A 19849-nucleotide genomic window follows, 5' to 3' on the forward strand; every position below is an offset into this window, starting at 1 on the left:
AAGGCTCTTTTGTGTTCTTAAATCATTTTTTTTAATTATTTTAAAAAGCAATTTTACGCCGTGTGCTCTGTTTATATACTCGAAAAATATTGATTGTAGCACAGCGAAATATTCCGAGAAATTTATTTTATTAATTTCATCAGGCACTTTGGCTACAATGCCACAAAATTCAAGGCGAATGGCTCCAGGCAGCTGACCAAAAAAATTTCAACATTTTAAATTAAGTTTTCTGCCATGCATTTACGAGCATCATGTATTTAAGGTTTTTTTCAATATATCTAATTGCTCTGTGACAATAGCAAAAGCAACGCAACACAAAATTGCCGCGACAAAAACTAAATCGAAAATGTAAAATAAATGCTACCAAATTTAGGACATTCGTGTTGCCAAAGTATAAAACATGTGTGCATGAAAATATATGCAAATATTTAAAACAAAAAAAATATAAACCAAATAATTAAAAAGACGAGACTACAAAATGTGTGTCAAAAATGGAACATTACAATAATGAAATTGAAATATATTTGCATAACAAACGTAAAATAGAACAAAGTATAATTGTATACACATTGATAAGGCTTTGTATAAGTTGAACACTTAGAAACTTTAATTCATTTACTTGAAGAATATTCTGTTAAAAAAACTATCGTATATTATGGTAAATTAAATTAAATTAAAATTAAAAGCATAATAAAATCCATTTCCATTTAACAAATTAAGAACTGTGTCTCGGTGACCCATTTCAAGATCTGAGACCATTTATCCAACCAAATTTAACCTTTTTGTATTTGAAAAAATTTTAAGGTCTGCTAAATTTACAGTAGAAAAGGAAAGTAAAGTCATTTATTAAATTAAAAATATGCAAATAAAAAAATTAAAATGTTATTGTTAAAGTAAAATTAAAATTTTTTTGTAGAAAATGAGTTTAAAGTTAGTTACAGAGGGAACCGCCTCATCCACAATATGTGAACTTTAAATTATAAATTATTATTGTTCGAGGTTATTCTTTGCATAATTTGTCAGTGGCTTAGTCAGCGCCTTCACAGAATTCGTGCGCCTTACTTAGCGAAAGTAAGAAAAACTGATTTATTGTGAAAAGTCTCGTTGAACAAAAAATTTGCAAAAATTACCAACAAGAAAAAAGAGGAAAATGAGGCAATAGAAGTGCAAGAAAAGAAAATGTTTTGAAAATCACAAGGCACTGCAAGAGAGGACTACATTTCACAGTAAGTAGATGCTGATGTTAGAGCAAAGGCAGCTCTGTGCCAGCTGTCAATGATTTGTTTCAACAATTTTGCCTGTCGTGTCGTTAAACGTACATAAATATTGTGATTACCAATAATGTGCCTTCTGTCTGTCTGCTTGTCTGTCTGGTTGTCCAATTGTCTGGCTGTCTACCTCGCTTTTTTGCCCCATCGTTTTGCTTTATGTGCTGTGCACGGCACTTTTTTAATGATGCCACCGCCACATTAATAGACGGCCGGCAGTCCCGGTGGGCGTTCGCCTCGCTTTGCTGCGGCTCGCACATTCGGCCCAACGCCGAGCACATGTCTTTAAGAGATGCCATTGCACGAGTTGTTTAATTTCGCACATTACGTGCAATTTATGTGCTCTTAACACTTTCTTATTTATCGAGAGCATTTGATGGCCGTCGCACAGTTCAATGCGTATTTAATTTTTATTGGCCATGCAATTATGCATGTGCGTAAATCGGGCGTCGTTTGACATTTCAATAATTTTATTTTTATTGTTATTGTTTCGCTATTGTTGGCGGTAATATCATATCGCTTAACCACTTTCGAAAGCCTCCCAGGGACCTCAGGCTGTGCGCGAAATGCAAAAGTAATTTATGTGATTTAAAAATATCACGAGTGCATTAACAGCCTCAGACGTTCAGTTGCCACTCACAGTTGTCAGCGTTAATCATGTGCCATGTGTGTCTCTGTGTGTGTGAGCCCACCCACTGGGAAAAAAAACCACTTGGCTTGCATATTTAACTCGTTTATGCTCACCACACAACGTGGCGTATGCGCATGCCGCACGTTAAGCACACATTTATACATAAGCATGAGCCATGCATATATAAGATAATATATATCTAACAAGTCACAAAGATCTAGCCGGGATTGCCCGACTACAAGATACCCTGCACCCGAGCAGCTCTGCATTTGAAACCCGAATTCAGGACAGAAATCGAACGTCAGTCTCCACGACAACAAATATCGCCTCCAAAACACAAGAGGTATGTGTTAAAAACAGAAGCTCGATAACATTTTTAGTGCACTTCAGTGCACATATCGATCAGTTGAACTCACCTACATAATTAATTTCAATCTCTACCTCTTATATAGTCAGATACATAATGACAATTAGACAGGACTACAGGTCTTTTTTCTGATAAAGAATTTATATACCATTGAGGTTCTGCTTGTTACACACATTTTATCCGAATCTTTACACCCTGAATTCGCAGTTAAATTGGGGCTCAGTTCATAAGAAGCGAAAACCGTTTTTGCCAACAGTCAGTTGGCACTGCCAAATGCTGTGCCTAGGGGCTGAATCCATTATTTCTTGTCATCTTTTTTTTACCTCTCTGCATATACATTAAGGGCAGTACTCACAAGCAGTTGAGGCAGAAAAAATATTTTAAATAATCTAAAGTAATATATTAATAGAAATAATTTCATGTTGCAAAAAAAACTATCAAATTGCTTAAAGATGTTTAAAACACTTATGCGAAAAGGGTAGGGAAATAGCGAGTGGCACACTGACTGCTTAATGCTTAAGCTACAAAGTAAAGATTGATTACAAGAGTTCATTCCAAGAATTTAGCTTGAGTATAACTTTTATTCCTATTTGCAGCTACCGCAACATTAAAGTCTGGCGCTGAGGTCATAAAGCGTTTGGCCTGCGTGACCAAAGACACAAATTCAAGTTTAAATGTCTCATAAATCTTGGCGCTTCCCAGCCAGTTGAGCAGATAGCCGGGGCTATAAGCCACGACATATTTCACAATTTTATCGCAACTGTGATTACAACACTTTTTTTGTTGCCTAATTGGGCCATGTGTGGGACAGGCTGTTCAGATAAGCGTGATGTATGTTAGCTGGCAGGTTGCCCGTGTGTGGCCTGTGTCGCCTGTGTCAACTGTATTGGAATTCTACTGTTTACCAGCTGGGCGAGGCCAATAATAAGCAATGTCAGCAGGAAAACCAACACGAGGCGACGAGTCGAACATCAGCAACATTTTGCTTTCGATAATAAAGCGCAGGTCGCAGTAATGATGAGTAAAATTACTGTCATGAGGCTCAATGGGAGGGAAAACAAAAACAGTGCGTCGCGTCACTGCAATGCAGTTTTCATAATTTGCCTTAAATGTGCACAAATGATGTCAGCGGCAGTCAAAAGAAAATCATTCTGTTCGCTAATGGAACGACTGCTCATTAACATGTTGCACGCGTTGCAAGTGTGGCAGGCAGTCAGTCAGTCATGCATTCAGGCAATCAGCCATTCAACCAGTCACTCAGACATGCTTTACAGCTGCCAACTCTCACAGCGGCAATGTTGCGAAAATTGCGTTTATTCCAAAAATGTTTTTACTTCCCAAATGCCGCTGTTGTTGAGTGACAGTTTGGCCAATGCTTAACTATAAATAACCTAACTACCTAGAAAAGGGTTTTAATGATTTTTGCATAGTTTTTTAATTTATTTTGTTTTAAATATGAATTTTTCAAATTTTTTACTTGATTTTTTTTTTGGTTTGCCCGTTTCGTACACTATTTTAAAATAATATTCCTCTCGCAATGCAAATGAACTGAAATATGGATGACACTCAAGTGCAGCCAGAGAATTGCATTTGTCATCTTTGGATTTAATCTTTGAACTCACTTGATCAGCTTTTCAGCTTTGCTTGTGACTTTACAAAATAAAAAGCTTTTAATTATTTTAAGACTATTCAATTAAGTAATTTACAGATGAAAATATTGGTAATTTGATCAAAATTATAATTAAATCAACGCAGACGCAATGCCCTGGATGCCTGCCACAAAGCCAACGAAAGGTTTTCACTGATTGTATTTAAACTCTGCAAAATAAATACCATTTAAATTTATTATAATTTCCCATTTAAATTTTAAATATACATTCATTATATGATTTCTAGCAGACGTCAATGCGAGTAATTGCATTAATTAATTGTGGATTTATTATGAAAAGATAGATATTGAAATCAATTAATATCTCGTTTTTGCGATTGTTTTTTATAACATTAAAAATGACTATCATTAATTGAGCTCCGACTCAATAATAGTGATATCATGTTAATACATCGATACAGCTAATTATATTTCGGCTGAATGGATATTTTTAGATACAAGATAAACGGAGGAGACATTATTATTTATAACTTTTGTTTTCGAACTCATTATTACGCTGATAATGATGTCAGAGACAGTGAAATTCAATAAGTCAGACGTTGTGCCTATAAAAATATATTCAAAATGTGTTCAAATTACCCCTTCAAAGCTGGCAGGCAGACGCGACTGCACGTCCGATACTCAATTCTATTTACATCTGTTTGATTTTGTCCATGAATAAAGTGGGGCAATCAAAGGTTAGACACTCACATACACCTGCATAAGTGGAGGCATGCAAACAGATGCGAGACCGCGCTAAGCCCACATGAAAGGAGTAAAATCTTGTGCAACGTCGTCGTCGCGTACGTGTCGGGCATAGGCAACAGCCTGAGCAGAAGAGAAGTCTAAGAAAAGTCAAAGCAGCTCACCGCAGGAGGCAAAAGACAGCACAATTAAGGAGCATCAGCCGCAGATGTAATATGCAGCAGCATCAAATGACGATGTTTTTTTGTTGGTGTTTTGGCATTTTGTTATAACTTTTTCTTAATGGCGCTGGTTGAATGTCATTTGCAGCATTCAAGTCTTTTATTGATTCGATTGCTCGACAAAAGCGAGACAAATTATTTTACACCTTAACGATTTGTGACATGTCTGGAACTTGGCTGAGTTAAAAACTCGCTGTTTGCCTGACTAACTCACCGACCAACTGACAGACTGTCATTGACAAAAAGCCAAAAGCTACACCGACCACAAAATACTCAGTATTCCCTTCGGACATAGCAATATACCAGCTGAAAAGTATGCTATAGAAATTAAAATATAATCTAACTCTTAAGACTATATATATTTGGAAGATTTATTTTTGTATTTTCATCTTACAAAGGCAATTTTAGATGTATATGTTTAATATTAATATTGTTGATAACTGAAGAAGCCTAAGACAAAACATTCATTTCTATATAATATACATACCTTAAATTATAACTGTCATCTAGGGTATTTAATGTTCACGACTTTGTCTTAGAATTCACGCCTTCTGATTTAAATTTTGTTCGTTGCCCGCACCTCAACTCGCTACCTCTGCCACTCTCTTGCCCTGTTCTCGCCCTCGCCCTGTTCTAATTACAAGCCTGCCAAAAAAGCCACCGTCTCACAGTTGTTCTGTCATGCCCCATGTAACAATGTACGCACATATATAGACGTATATGTACGCATTTGGCAATGCAGATTGAAACCTGTGATTTTTCTGATTTCTGCCCATTTTTGCTGGCTGCTGCTACGACTGTTGCTGCTGCTGCGGCTGCTGCTGTAGGCGTTGAGAGATCCATTTATCTGTTATTTGTAGTCGCTCTATATAGCTACATATATAACTGGGTCTTTGCTGTTGACTCGATGTTGTCTGTCACTTGGTTTGTTTGTACTTCTTTTTGCTGTGTGGCATCGCCCACGTTGCGTCCATTTCCTTTCGTGAGTTTTCAATTTCGAATTTGCAACTTTTTGTATATATTTATATATATATATATATATTCTTTGACTTGCTGGCCTGCAATCGCAACTTTTGTTTGCGTTTATTAAAATTGCTTTTCGGAAATTTACATGAAGTCCGCGACGGTAACAGAGCTGGAGCCGTTGACTGTGCCACTTCCTGGCGCAACACGTGCTGCCTTATTCAGCTTTTAATTAAATATCAGGCTTATTTTGAATCAAGCCAATCCAATGCACTTTGATTGAGCTGCGCGGCTGTTAATTGTTTGTACAGAGCGACAAATACGGTGCCAAGTTCGTTGACCAGTCACAGCAAAGGCAGCGCCGTCACAGCCAACGCCAGCACCCCGAACATCAGCAGCAACAGCAGCAGCAGCCGCAACAGTTTTTTGATTAATTAACGCGCGACGGCCTTTTGGGCAGAGACTCTGGAATGAGTCTATGTCTTGGTCTGGGCTTGGCAAAGCGACAAACGCATGAATTGAACATTCGTCAAGTGATGCTCATTTAGCTAATTTCTGGCTGTACTTAATATGCCAATTTATCAATTCCAGACACACATTTGTGGGAAAAATGTATTTAATTATTTATTGATTTCAATTTGTGTAATCAAATATATATATTTTAATATCAATTTGAAAATCTCAGAGTACGAAGTTCAAATCTGCTATTATTTAAGTCTAATTATAATATATAAAGAATATGTGATTTAATTCTTGGATATTAAACGCATTTTTTTAAGAGTTTATAAAATTAATAATATTATTCTCTTGTATTGACATCCTGAACTTGATATTTATTTATAAGTTAAATTAAATTTGTTTTTTAACTAAAATTAGCTTTAATTCTTTTTTTATATTCTTAAGCTTATTGAAATCTTTTTTTGACTTTATGGAGTAAGCCAATTCTTTTATATTAAATTTATATATATAGTAAGAAAATATAATTTTTTGGGCCAACGTAATGTTAGCCTTTTCTTTAGCAGTTCGTCTGGGTCACAGCGCAGCTTTAATTTAACTTGGCTGCGTTGCGGTTGCGGCATTAGCTATTTTCCCTACTTCTATCTAATTAAGTCAAGTTCAAAATTCTATTTAAGATGAAAACGCGTCGCTAGCAAACTGTGTACACCGCATAAATTATATATATAGAAGAAGATTCTGTGTTGGCTGTCGGACAGTCAGTTCGTGTAGTCAGCTGTCTATCTGTCCAGCGATCTAGCTGTCTGTCCATCAGCCTGGGCTGAGTTCAGCTTCATTGAATACTGACATTAGTTTCAGTTACAGCAGACGCTGCCAGTTCTGTTACATATTTTATAAAGTTGATTAACTTTTAGGAAATTTAATAAAAGGTACTCAAGTCTCGCTGGAATGCGGCTTGCATAACAATAATAAGACTTCAGTCGTAACCTGTCCGGGAGTGAGAATTATAGCACTAACAACTCGTAAATACGCATAAATAATATTAATAACTTTCACACAGACATTTTCACTCCTTACCTACCCCCGGCTAATTAATGCTCGCCTCTTTTACCTTTTGGCGTTCCATTTTATGTCGGCAGACATAACTAATGCAGTCGAATGTTTGCTGAAGGCAGCATAATTTATTTATAATTGACTTAATAGGCTTGGGGCAATTGGGCGTGGTCAGGCAGCAGCCACAGCCACAGCATCCGGTTAAGTTCATTCATCCATTCGTTCGTTGATTCATTTCCATGAATTTAATTATTTCACGTAATTTATGCCTTTGTTTTCACTACCACGTTCAGGTGCAAATTATTTAAATATAAGCATTCAATAAAAGGTACTTCACTGTCATACCAAAGCACTCAAGTGGCCACCCAGCAATGCCCAACATTTTTCCGGATCCTCTTTGCTTTATGTATTTTAAGACCGCATTCGTTGGCGTTCGTGTTTGGGTGGGCTGAACTGGCACAAACGTTTTTGCTGGCAGTTAAAGTGCTCAGCTTAATGCAGGCATGTCTGTGAATAGCTGAAGGCATTATTAAAGTATCAATTTACACGAGCTTGTCATTCAAATTTCCACCCGTATCACTCATACGCACTGTGTGCTCCTCTTAGCCTCGGGCCACACACATGTTGCTCTGCCAGAAATAAGAACACATTAGCTGTTGACATTTTGACAGACAGACGCCGATAAGCACGAAAATATAGCAGACAAATTGATCTAGTCGACAGTGCTCGACTAGGACATACTCAGCAAACGACGTGAAATGTCGACTCCAAAATTTCGATATTGAATATATGGATATTCAACTATGATGATTATCACTAAAATTAATAACAGTAGCATAGACATTTTGACAGCTATTTTCAATATAAAAAAAATATATTTGGGGAGCTTTGAAATTATTAATTATATACTTCTACTAAAATAGATTAAATATTTATGAACTAACCTATAAGAAAGAAAGAAAAATGATTAATACTATAATTTTTAAATATTAACCAAACGCACATGAAGAGCTCTAGAGCACAAAGAGTTCGGGAAGACGTCAAAGCAAACTCTGCCGCAGAGTCGCCTATCTATAGGCGTCACAGACCTCACTCAATATTGAGGAGATCTCGTTTGTGCCTAAACAGTATTACGATCTTCTATATAGATGACTTTAAAGAATTAAATTAGGTATTGATTTTTTTACTTTTTAAACATAGACTTATCTAAAACTAATATACTCTTTTAATCAATGTCCGATGAGTTCAAAGCATCAATAAAACAGCAACAGTGCTAGGTGTATGGCTGTGTGCGTGGGCACAGTGTATGCGTGGGTCAAAAATTAATAATAACTCTGCTCGGCTGTCGCAAGGCTTTATCAACTGTTGTTTTCTTCACGTAAAAGCTTTAAATGTAACTAAGCGTACAAGAGTTCCCATTGATAAGTCATCCATGATTGTCTAGGCTACATGTCGTAGACGCAGTTTTCTTTATTGATAGAATTAAATGCTGTCGGCTTAGACAGCAAAGTCGTGTGTGTGTCTACCTGAATGGCGGAGAGCTCAGACACGTGTAAGCCAAACTTTTCTTTCTTTCAAGTCATAAGCATAATGTCTGGCAATTGATAAGAGCGAAAACTTAAAATTTGCCGCTAGCAGCGTTGCTTAACAGAATCTCAAGTGGCAAATGTTTCGATGCGATTTAGCTTGCCTATTTGCGTATATTTGTCTAACTTTTGGTAAAAGGCCCCAAACACAGTCGCTTGCAAAGTGTGTATGTGTGTTGGTGTGTGTGTTTATATGTGGCTGCCAGACAAGACTGTCCCCTTGCTAGCGTCTGTTGTGGCTTCATTGTTTCCCAAACTGTTTTACAGGTGCTACAAATTTGAATATAAATGCACGAACACCTGTGTGTAATAATAAAATAAAATGCCATTCAATGCCGCACGACGACCGACCCGTCGGCAGGTTGGCCCCTGAAGACACCAGGCGAACTGCAGACCAGGCTGAAGATGCTGCAAAAGTTTCATCCTACAAGTTTTCATTTTCCCTTCGTCTTCTATTTCACATTCAAATAACTGAGCTGAGCTGAGCTTGATCTTTAAGTGTTAAAGTGTTTGGCAGTTGCCTAAACTAAAGAACAATTGTGTGTGTGACAAAATGAGCTGCGTTCATAAACGTCTTAAGCTGCCTCTAAAATTCAATATACCCGTTTGATGGTGGCTTACAGCGTATTTGCACATTTCATTTGTTGCTGCCATCGAGACGGCACAGCGAACCGTTTCGCCGAATACACACCAAAGGCTTTATTTGGAATTACGTGCGACTATTTTCGCTTGTCATTTAGATTTTAAATTAGTGGCTACTTAAGATGCGCGACAGTCACATTAACGGCCTGTAAGCCAGACTAATTTTCTCTCTCATTTTCCCTCTGCCTATTTAGCATAAGGCAACTGGATATATTAAGCAATTGCACAGCAGCAACGAACTTTGAGTAATAAAGAAGTAAGAAAGCTTTAGTCGGGGTGCCCGTCTAGAAGATACCTTGATCCCAGTCCTATCTGCGCTTTTTCATATTTTACGTTGTTTGTCTCGAGAATTAACAAATAAAAATCGACAATACGACACCAAGATTCGAACCCACAATTTCAAGGAACCAACACAGCCACTGCACTGCTTGCAAAACCAATAATGAAGCACAAATCAAACGCAATTTCGATTCTTCGAATAGAAAAGAATACACGCATTTAAATGTGTGTGCTTGGCGCTGCTAACATGTGCTTTTGCAAATTGGCCAAACGTTTTGTTTAATAACTTCTGTTTTACTTAATGCATTTTAATGAAATGCTCAGCATATGATCTACATATTCTATTGGCTAGGTTGGGATACAAACGCTCAAACGCCCTATTTCCAACTGAATTAAAATTTAAAGAATTTGGGGAAATTTGGACCCGGTATCCAAAATCCAACAATACTCAAAATTGCATAAAATATACATAAAACTAAATACAAAATTTGGAGGCTCTAGCTCTTAAGATGTACGAGATATAATGTATTAAATGCATTTCGATCATATTTTTATTCGATAACAATTAAATGCGAATAGTTATCGAATATTTGAAACAAACTCAATATGCGCGTGCTATACGCGGACCTAAAAAAAAATTTCTCCAGCTCTTATAGATGCTGAAATCGAGGGGTTCACACAACGGACAGACAAACAGACGGACAGGGCTCAATCGACTCTGCTTGTCGTCCTGATCAAGAATATGTATACTTTATGGGGTCTGCCACGCCTCCTTCTGCCTGTTACATACATTTGCACAAAACCATTATAACCTGATTTCCCATTTTCAATGCGTTCAGGGTATAAAAACAATAAAAAATTTACAATTTTCTTGATATTAAATTATAAAAGTTTAGAGAATTGTTATAGCTTGACGTAATTTTACGTGTAATTAAAATATATATTTTGTTAGACTTAAAATCTGTTGTTGACGTGACTTAACTCTATCTGCATTCAATCTTTCTTTTCAATTTGGTGACAATAAATATCTCTTCTTTTTTGGAGTCTCATCAAAAAGAAATAATAAAGCAAATCGATTGCAAATGCAATGGAAATTTAGGGATAAAGAAGAAGTCTTAAAAGTCAATTGCTGCAAGGCATTGTACTTCAAGATGCGAGTACTGCTCTTACTTACTGTGGCTTCAAGTATGACTCATAACTTTCGTCTACCAGATGAATGCAAACATAAAAAGTTTGCAACCGTTCTTAGAATCTGGTCGAAGGAGACAAAGTCAACTTAACAATGGCATCTTTTAGCATGTTTGACTATCAATTCGTTCAAATATAAACACTTTTTCTGTAAAGCGAACAAAAACTATTGCAGTTGAAATGTTTATTTTTGTGAAAGTACTTGCGGGTCTCCATGGCATACCCGACTGCCAATTATCCTTTATGTGGCATGCACACGTCACGCTTCATAAAATTGAAATGAAATACTAAATTTGTGTCGTTATTGTGCTGATTGCCATGAACTGCAATTGCACATGTGACGCAATATTCTGGAGGGGCGCAAGGGCTGGCTCAGCTCTCATCCATAAACATAACGCAAAATGTAGCAGGCAAGGCATAAGCTAAAAAAATATGAGCAGAGAAACAATGCAATGGAAAAAAGAAATACAGACGCAATGTGGTCTGCTGACCCAATAAAGTTGGTGCCGCTGGTCAGACCATGCTCGTATTTTTGCTGTTGAATCAATTTTTCATTTGGTGGCAGGATGGCGACGCCACGCCGTGTCCTGTCGCCTGCCGGCCAATATGTGCTCGAGCTCTGTGACTGGGCACAGACAACGTAATGGCTTAAATGTAATGGCGGTCACAATCAAAAGCGCAAACAAAACAAAACATAAATATGCAGCAAGTGGCAGTAAAGTCATGTGCCAGCTGCTGCTGCCGTTGCACTTGCTTGACGTGCTGCAACTAACAAAGGCGAAAGTGTCAGCTCTTAAGCTGTCCGACTGTCAGCTTTTTAAATTGTCAGATTGGCATCGGAAATGCCACAAACTCGACTATGCGTTTCCCTCTCTCAATTTATCTTTCGCTCTCTCGCCCCGTCAAGTGAAGTAGCAATTTTGAAAGCTGCTCATTCGCCGCAGCAAAACAACTCCTGCATTAAGTTGAGCGCTTTTCTCCACTGCCTTTTGTCGTCAAATTAGATGCGGCTTGATGCCAGCGACAATTGTGCCATACGAAAAAAAAAATCAAAAAATAAAATAAAACCAATGCAAGAAAAGTCGCAGCACAGGAATGTGGCTTCTCATTGTCTGAAACTGTCTGCATTTCGGCTGACAGCTTAGTCAAAATACGTCAATCAAATTGAACCAAAGCGTGTAGCAAAACAAATAAAATCAAACACTTCATGGCGCGTTAGCTTCAGCTCGTGTCTAGGCCATGGATAGAAGCTTTGGCGAATATTTTAGATATTTTGCATGCAAATTAAATGCGCATTAGCACAAGCAGCAGCAGCATCTGCAATAGACTTAAACTTAAATGCCAAACTGTTTATGCAAAGTCCCAATGGGTTGAGCCGATTATATTATTTTTTCAAAGCCCATTTTAATGTAGAAGTCAAGGCAACTAACGAACGTCTTCGAGTTCAAAATTCCAATTTATATTTATCAATTTAATCCGTTTTTTTTAAATAGACAAAGAACAGAGCAACATTTTGTTTGATTCTAATATCATTTGAGTCCTTGTAGAATTCAGTTTTATAAATTTAATAATTTAATAAATGTAATAAATTTAAAATTTGGTTTACTACAAATATATGCGGCTGACAAGTCTTAAATTTCTGAAAAATAAAAAATAAAATTTTTAAAACTAATTAAGAGCTTATAAATTAATAATTTGTAATGAACTTGCTTATCAGCAATCAAGTGAAAACTTATTGCTGAGCTAGAGTAATTATACCCTACATTAATGGAATGTGAAAATTGAGCGTATTACTTTATTTTTTCCATAATTTTTTTATTTGTTCCATCATATAAAGTACATAGAACCGCGATCAACAGCGGAGTTGCTGTGGCTCTGTCCATCGGTCCCTCCATCTACCTGTTTAAATGAACATGAGCAGATAAGTACCTAGTTCTATCTTATCATATTTGCTTAAAACATTGACAGTTTAAGTCAATATGAAATATCTGGAATGTAATTTCTGCATATTAAATACAAATATGACTATATATAATTATAAATAATATGCACATACACCATTAGCCCTGCAAAGAACTCAGGATATCTTCTGGTCAAGCTCGCCCAACACGATAACTTTCACTTCTTTTAGTTCTCGCTACCCTGCCAGCAATATTAAATAAATTATATAATATTTTGAGCGTTTTAATAAATTCGCATATACTTGAACAAAACTATATACGTTACTTTTAAAAAATAGTGTACTGAAATGTGCTGCACGCGGGTTATACACGAAAACCAACTGCTGGCGTATGCAGTTTATTACGAAAACGTGATAAATAAAGCCGCTTAACTATGAAAACATAAAGTTGAAGTTGCAGCAACAAATTGTTTGCATTTTGCTGGCAGTGCAAACTTTGCGCCATTCCACATGGCAGCAACAACTGCAAACGCAAAGGCAAACGCTGCGTATACGCAATATATCATATTTGATATACCTTTAAAGCGCTGCACTTCAAAGCGTTTGGCTTTTAAGTGACATTTTGGTAGCACATTGCTAGTAATTATTTTATGCTATGCAGCAAGCACAAAGGCGCCACGTTACATGTTGACAGCGGTGCGGGCGGTGGTGCGAAGGGTTGGCTGACATAAACGAAACACAAAACAGACGCTGCAAGGCGTTTGTTGGCCATGTGCCAAATGAGAAACTACGCGCTTGTAAAATGCAATAAAAAGTGATAAATATATAAGCATCGAGAGTGCCGACAAGTGGCCACGCCTCAGGCGCCCCCAAGCAACAGCAGCCGCCTCTCGACTAAATTGAAGGTGCCAAAAAGCCACAAACACACACTTGAGCTGTACGTGTGCTAATATATCATTGGCAAAATAGTTGCGTGCCCGCATAGCTGGTCGCAGATATTGTGTGAGCTTTAAATAAAATTTATTTCGCAATTTGAAGCACGTTTCGCCAGTCAGCCTCTGGCTAATAAGTTGACGTTTTGCAGCGATTTTAATTTTAAGTCGCTGTCAAAGGTCACAGCAAACAGTTAAGCAGACACACACACGCAGTCAGAGGAAGACAGACAGACAGACAGAGTCACATATGCGTGCACAAGTTTTAAGGCCACACAAAAAGTTCAAAAGGTCCTTTTGTTGGCCCAGGCATAGGCGTGCGTGTTGCCAGGACATTGCCATTGTTGGCAACTAGAGCTAATTGTTGAAGTTATTGTTATCAGCCATGAACAATCTAACAATCCGTTTCATGTCCGCTGGGTTCAAGACATGCATATGTTTAATTCAATTAGGACGATGCTTTTCCAACTCGTTAAGCAGAAAACTTTCTTAGTGATTGATTTATATTCATTCATACAGCAAATTTCAGTATTAGTTGATAAGTGTGAAACAAATTGATTTAGTTGCAGAAATTAGTTCAGGCAAATAATTAATCGCTTAGCTTTTAAGCGATAAATATAGCAAAATCTTGTTTTCTTTCTAGATAGTCAACATTCTTAGTGCGTTGTATAAGCTGTAAGCTTTATTGATCTAGACAGTTTAGACGAGATTATCTTATGTCTGTCGCCTCTTACAAAACAGAGGACAAATTTATTTATTTAGTTTTCTTGTTCTTTAAGCTCATTCCCTGGCGGGTACTATAAACACACATTGTGATATAATATAATAATAATAATATCCATGATATAATTAATTTTAATTGGCTTATCAATCATTTTAATTTTTTTTCCTAATTTAATTATTTGCACCTATTTAAGACTTTAGAACTCGCGAAAAAATTCGAATTTAAATGAGAAAATCATATTTTATATATTAAAAAGTTTGCCATTAATTTGTTTGAGTCCTACCCCAGCTTTAGGGAAAGTTTAACAGAGAATTAGGCAGAGGCAATTTTTGACAATCCGTACCCTTATCACTCTCGAGCGCTAAAGTTTGGCACCTACAAAAGTCGCATACGGTGCCACATTTATAACAAGGTTTTGTACACGACCTGAGCTGAAATTAATCCAGCTAAACAGGCAAATACACAAAATGCCAACACACACACACACTTGAAGGCAATGACTGGTGCCCAAATCCAAACGAAACCCAACACCAATCCCAGTCCCCAGACAAGCGCCTTGTCAGCCGTGGGGCAAGTGTTTGGCATAATGCCAGCAAGTGCTTAAAGCATTTATTATGCAGCTGTGGATTTATGACTGGGTGTTATATACAAAAGCTTAACAGGTCTTATGGCAGAGCAATTGTCATTGCACTTAACGTGTTTAATAGGCAATGCGACTGTATTAATGAATTTTTCAATTTGCATTGCAGCAACAATCTGTACGATATGGCTCAGACCTAAGCTGGGGCACAAACAACGAGCGGCATGTTGCATCTGAGGCTTTTCGATAGCTCGTTCTATTATACGCTGGCCTCTGTGTCGTCGGGCATGCTGCCACCCGCTCAGGCGGCCAATGGCAGCCATTTGACGTTGAATGGCACAACAGTCGCAGCGCCAGTTGCGGAGGCTGCAGTTAATCTGACATATTTTACACCTGCGATCTCACACGTGATGCTGGCGCCGACGCCAACGACCGCCAGTGCGGCCCAGACGACAGCGGCTACAATAGCAGCAGCGGCAACAACAGCAACGGCAACGGCAACAGCAACAGCAACAGCAGCTGCAGCAACAACAACGTCGCCCGGCAGCGATTTCCAGGCAGCAGCAACAGCAGCAGCCGACAACTCGACGTCGCCATATGCGGGTGAATTGGACAACTTGAATTCGTTCTACTTCTACGAGGTGGGTAGCTAAGAAATGTATACATACTACAAATATTCCCCATCTCCAGCTAGTCATTGTCTTCTGAGTCAGCTCATCTGCGCGAAGCGCAGTCAACTAATTTATGCATTGAAAACCAGGACAAGCTGCAATACGGCTGCCTAAAATCATTTTATATAAACTTTTTGTTTCATTCAATTGATTTTCTGAAAGAGCATTACGAGGGTTGTACGAAGGGAAAATATCTCTTATATATTATATTCTGAAAATTTTAAAATAAATTAACGACTTTTATCAAGTGATGATGAGACATTATCGCCATCAATTATATGAATCAGTTTTCATCAAATTTTAATTAGGGGATTCTTATAACGATATTTTAAGTGTATACTTTTCGTACCGCCCTCGCATTTAGAATGCATGTGAATAACTTTGGCTACAAACTGCAAAGTTTTTTATTCGCTTGCCGCAAAATCAAACAGCACAGAACGATGGCAGACAAAACTCTTGACGCTAGCTGGGGTCACAGTCGGCAGCTGTTGCCATGTTTTTGGTACCAATTTGAATTTTGCGCAAGTTGAAAACAAGTGACACGGAACGCTCTCTGGGACAAAATGACGGCGCACAATAAGAGCGTCGAATGTTGGCAGATGTCATTTGTTTCGCAGCTGCAAATTAGAAATGAAATTGAGAGAAACAGTATTCGGAGTGGGCGGTGCAGGCTCAGTTAATTTGCATGCCAGGCGGCGTGGCTTATCAATTGGGCAATCAATCAGCGGTCGCAAGTCGTGACAACAACTTCGATTAAGCTAAACTTCCGTTTTTCTTTCGTTGGCCATAAAAGCCGAGGGCGGGCATCGTCACCAAGTGTGGCACGCATGCAACGTGTAATGAAATCTCCACACGCGCCATCGTATAAATCACGCCAACGAGCAGCCATTGTTAAAACGGAAATAGCCTTAAGCCCAAGACGTTTGCTCACTGGCAATCGCTCAAAGCGTGCATGTGTGTGTGGGTTAGTGTGTGCTTGTGTGTTTGCCATAAATTTGGATCTATTTAAATGAGCGCCACAAAATGAAAGCACCTAAACTCTTATACACCGAATTACACACAGACAGCATATGGTCGACAAAGAGTAAAGCTAGACCCTTAACCTTTCCCCCCCCTGTCCCTCGTCTATTGGGATAACAGTGACAAAGTTGTAAAAAGAAAAAGAAACACAATCAGAGCAGGCGCTTCAAATGCCAACAGCTTATTGATTTGAGTGCTAGTTTTTATGTGCGCCCATAAGAGTCCATCCTTATAAAAAAGAGAATCGCAAGGGTAAGCATATAATTCATCTTCGTCTCGACTGGACGCGCTGCCAACGAGCCACAGTTTACTTTTTACACAGATATTCAATATTTGTGACATATTGAGAGTGGAAATGGGTTCTGCGCGGTTCACACATAAACCAAATATTTTTCCTTTCTATTGGTTCAGGCAAATCAAACAAATGGTTTGTCGACTGTAGTTGGTATGTTAATATCTGTTTGTTTAAAGAACAATTTTTCTTTTATTTGCTTCAGCTAAAAATAACAATACAGAAATTTATGTCCCTGACTGAGGACTGAACAAGAGACAGCCAAAAATGTAAAGTAAATAATCCTTTTATTAATAAATCAGATGCCGAGACATCTCAAGGATAGAAATTTAGCTCTTTAACCATTCTCGACTGCAGATAAAAGGATAAGAAGGGCTTGACGAACGAGCAACATTTTCTTGGTGCCACATTTCGAGCCGGCTTAGTTAAGGCTGATGTGAAATTTGAATAGTTTAAATGTGAACTCGGCTTGGCCGATGTGACAAATGCTCCTGAATGGGAATTGTTCAAGGCGTATAAATTACCAAACCAAATGAAGTGATTTGTTATGCAACAAAAACATACTCCAGAGGTATAAATGCTTAAGAGATTAACTAACTAAAGTGGACACGGATGGGATAATTTAGCTGAATAGCCCACATAGTAGTTAATGGAGTTGCTTATGCAATATCTAGCTCAAGCTAAAATTAGCTTCAGTTTAATCGAGAGACTCACATATGTCACACACAAATCATGCGCCAAGTCGGCTTACGTCAGATTTAAATAGGTTGAGCGTAACATGACAGAAAGGATGCAGTGTATCAAATGCTGATTCAATCAAGCCAATGACCTGTATAAAGCACAGAGTGCAGATTCCATTAAAGCTCGTCACATATTGGCAAGGACATGCCCGGCGGGCTAATCTTGGCACATTGAGCTGTTGATGGCTCTAACACAGATATGCCAATTACAACTGCATCACACTCTGCAGGCAGCGCCCAAAAGGTTAGACAAAGTCAAATATGACAACTCACGCCAAATCTGCGAAGAGCCAATGCTGACCATGGCTAGCTCGAACGGATTGCAATAGAAGTATCTGTGTATAGCCCGACTGAAACCAGGGGCGTTGGCCATGCTTGGCTATCAGCTTGGCTGCTGGTATGGGCAACAATTTCGTTTCATGTGCAAGAAGCTTTGCCTTGCTAGTTGCTGGATTTTGCCACAAGCTTCCCGACTTCCCCTCGACTCCGCACACACGCTCGCACACTCGCACACTCGTACGATTAGCCGGGATCAGAAACAAAAACATTGCGCAATTTTATGTTTGTTTGCTGGCAAAATCGAAGCATATTATGCAGCCGCACACGCAGCTACTCGCTTTGTTCAGAAATTGTACTTTAGCTACTTTGACAGCACATGTCCAGGCTATTTGCTTGCCACACCCACACACGCCGCTCTATCTTCTTGACTTAGCTTTAAAATTTAATTCTAGCAGTTGACCCTTTGTCTCAGCAGACAAAAGTGCCCGCTGGCCAAGGATTTCGCCCAGTTTGTGTGAGTGGCTCTAATGACCCTGGTCGTCGTTACTCAATATACCTTGGGCCTGCTGAACCTTCTGCGTCACCCGTCGTCTCAAGGCCTCTTAGCACTTGTTTTTCATAATCCACATTTACTTTATTTTTAGCCCGGCCCTGTGCGACGTCATGCTGTGCTGTATATATTTTATTATTATTTATTTATATATATATATAAATATGTGTACATTTAAGCTTTGAATAGCTACAATAATATCGGCCTTTAGCCAATGCGGCCATCAAAAGGCAGCATTAATTGAGACTTTGTCGGGCATCGCACACAATAAGAAATATATGAGATTTCCCTAAATGTTTACTCTGGAATATTACCCTAAGCTAACCTGGTGGCTGTAAGGTTTCAGTTTTAACTGTTTATAGAAATTCTATAATGTTTATAATTTTATTCTTTTATCAGAATTCATTGTCAACTCTGAAATCTGAAATCTCTTCTCCCTTAAGATATTTGCGAAATTGTTTATATAATATATATATTTTTCTATTAAAGCTGATCTTATATACAGTCATGCAGTCATGAGACCTGTTCTCAGTTAGCGTAAGTCCTTCGAGAAAATGTGTCTTACGCTTATTTGTCAAGCATAATTAAGCATGTATAAAAGCATTGCTGGGAAAGCAAATGTAAATTATACATAAGAATTAAACTTGCATGTATAGATATATACATATATATATGTATATATCTTGTATGTATGTGCATGCTCGACATTTATCACGTGTCTCGACGACGACGCAGTGTCTGAAGGTTAAACGCTTAGCGGTCACAAAGCGACATCATTAACCAAGGGCTGTGAGTTAGTGGCTTGCTGGGCTACTGGGACGTTGTCGGTCCCCTTTTTAACAATTTAATTTGCCACAAGTTGGCAATGCGGTAGGTGGCAGCGGGCAGAATTGTGCGTGTGGAGCACTAAGCGGTTACCGAACGTAGATTTTGCACAAGGACAAGTGGCACGCAGACGATAGCCCAGACATACGAGGCTCCACATGGATTGTTTATTGTACATAACTTGAAGAATTCGGCCAGTAAATGAGCATATATGAGTGAGGTGGGCAAGGGCGTGGCGTTAATTACACTTGCAGTGCTAGAACACGAATTAAAGCATGTTTCGAGACACCAACCACAGAGGAGAATAGTTGGCTTTTAATTGCATTTAG

General features: G+C 38.3%; 1 protein-coding gene across 1 annotated transcript; it reads left to right on the forward strand.

Annotated features, from left to right (window-relative positions):
- Window positions 1-1036: 1036 nt before the first annotated feature.
- LOC111602964 (cardioacceleratory peptide receptor) lies at window positions 1037-19120 on the forward strand. Its single transcript, XM_023320343.2, has 3 exons — window positions 1037-1226; window positions 15313-15656; window positions 19095-19120. The coding sequence occupies exons 2-3, from the start codon at window positions 15368-15370 to the stop codon at window positions 19118-19120; spliced, it is 315 nt and encodes a 104-aa protein (XP_023176111.2). The 5' UTR covers window positions 1037-1226; window positions 15313-15367.
- The last annotated feature ends 729 nt before the right edge of the window (window positions 19121-19849 follow it).

Source organism: Drosophila hydei, unplaced genomic scaffold (genome assembly GCF_003285905.1).
Source record: "Drosophila hydei strain 15085-1641.00,03,60 unplaced genomic scaffold, DhydRS2 tig00000063-arrow-pilon, whole genome shotgun sequence".
NCBI lineage: Eukaryota > Metazoa > Arthropoda > Insecta > Diptera > Drosophilidae > Drosophila > Drosophila hydei.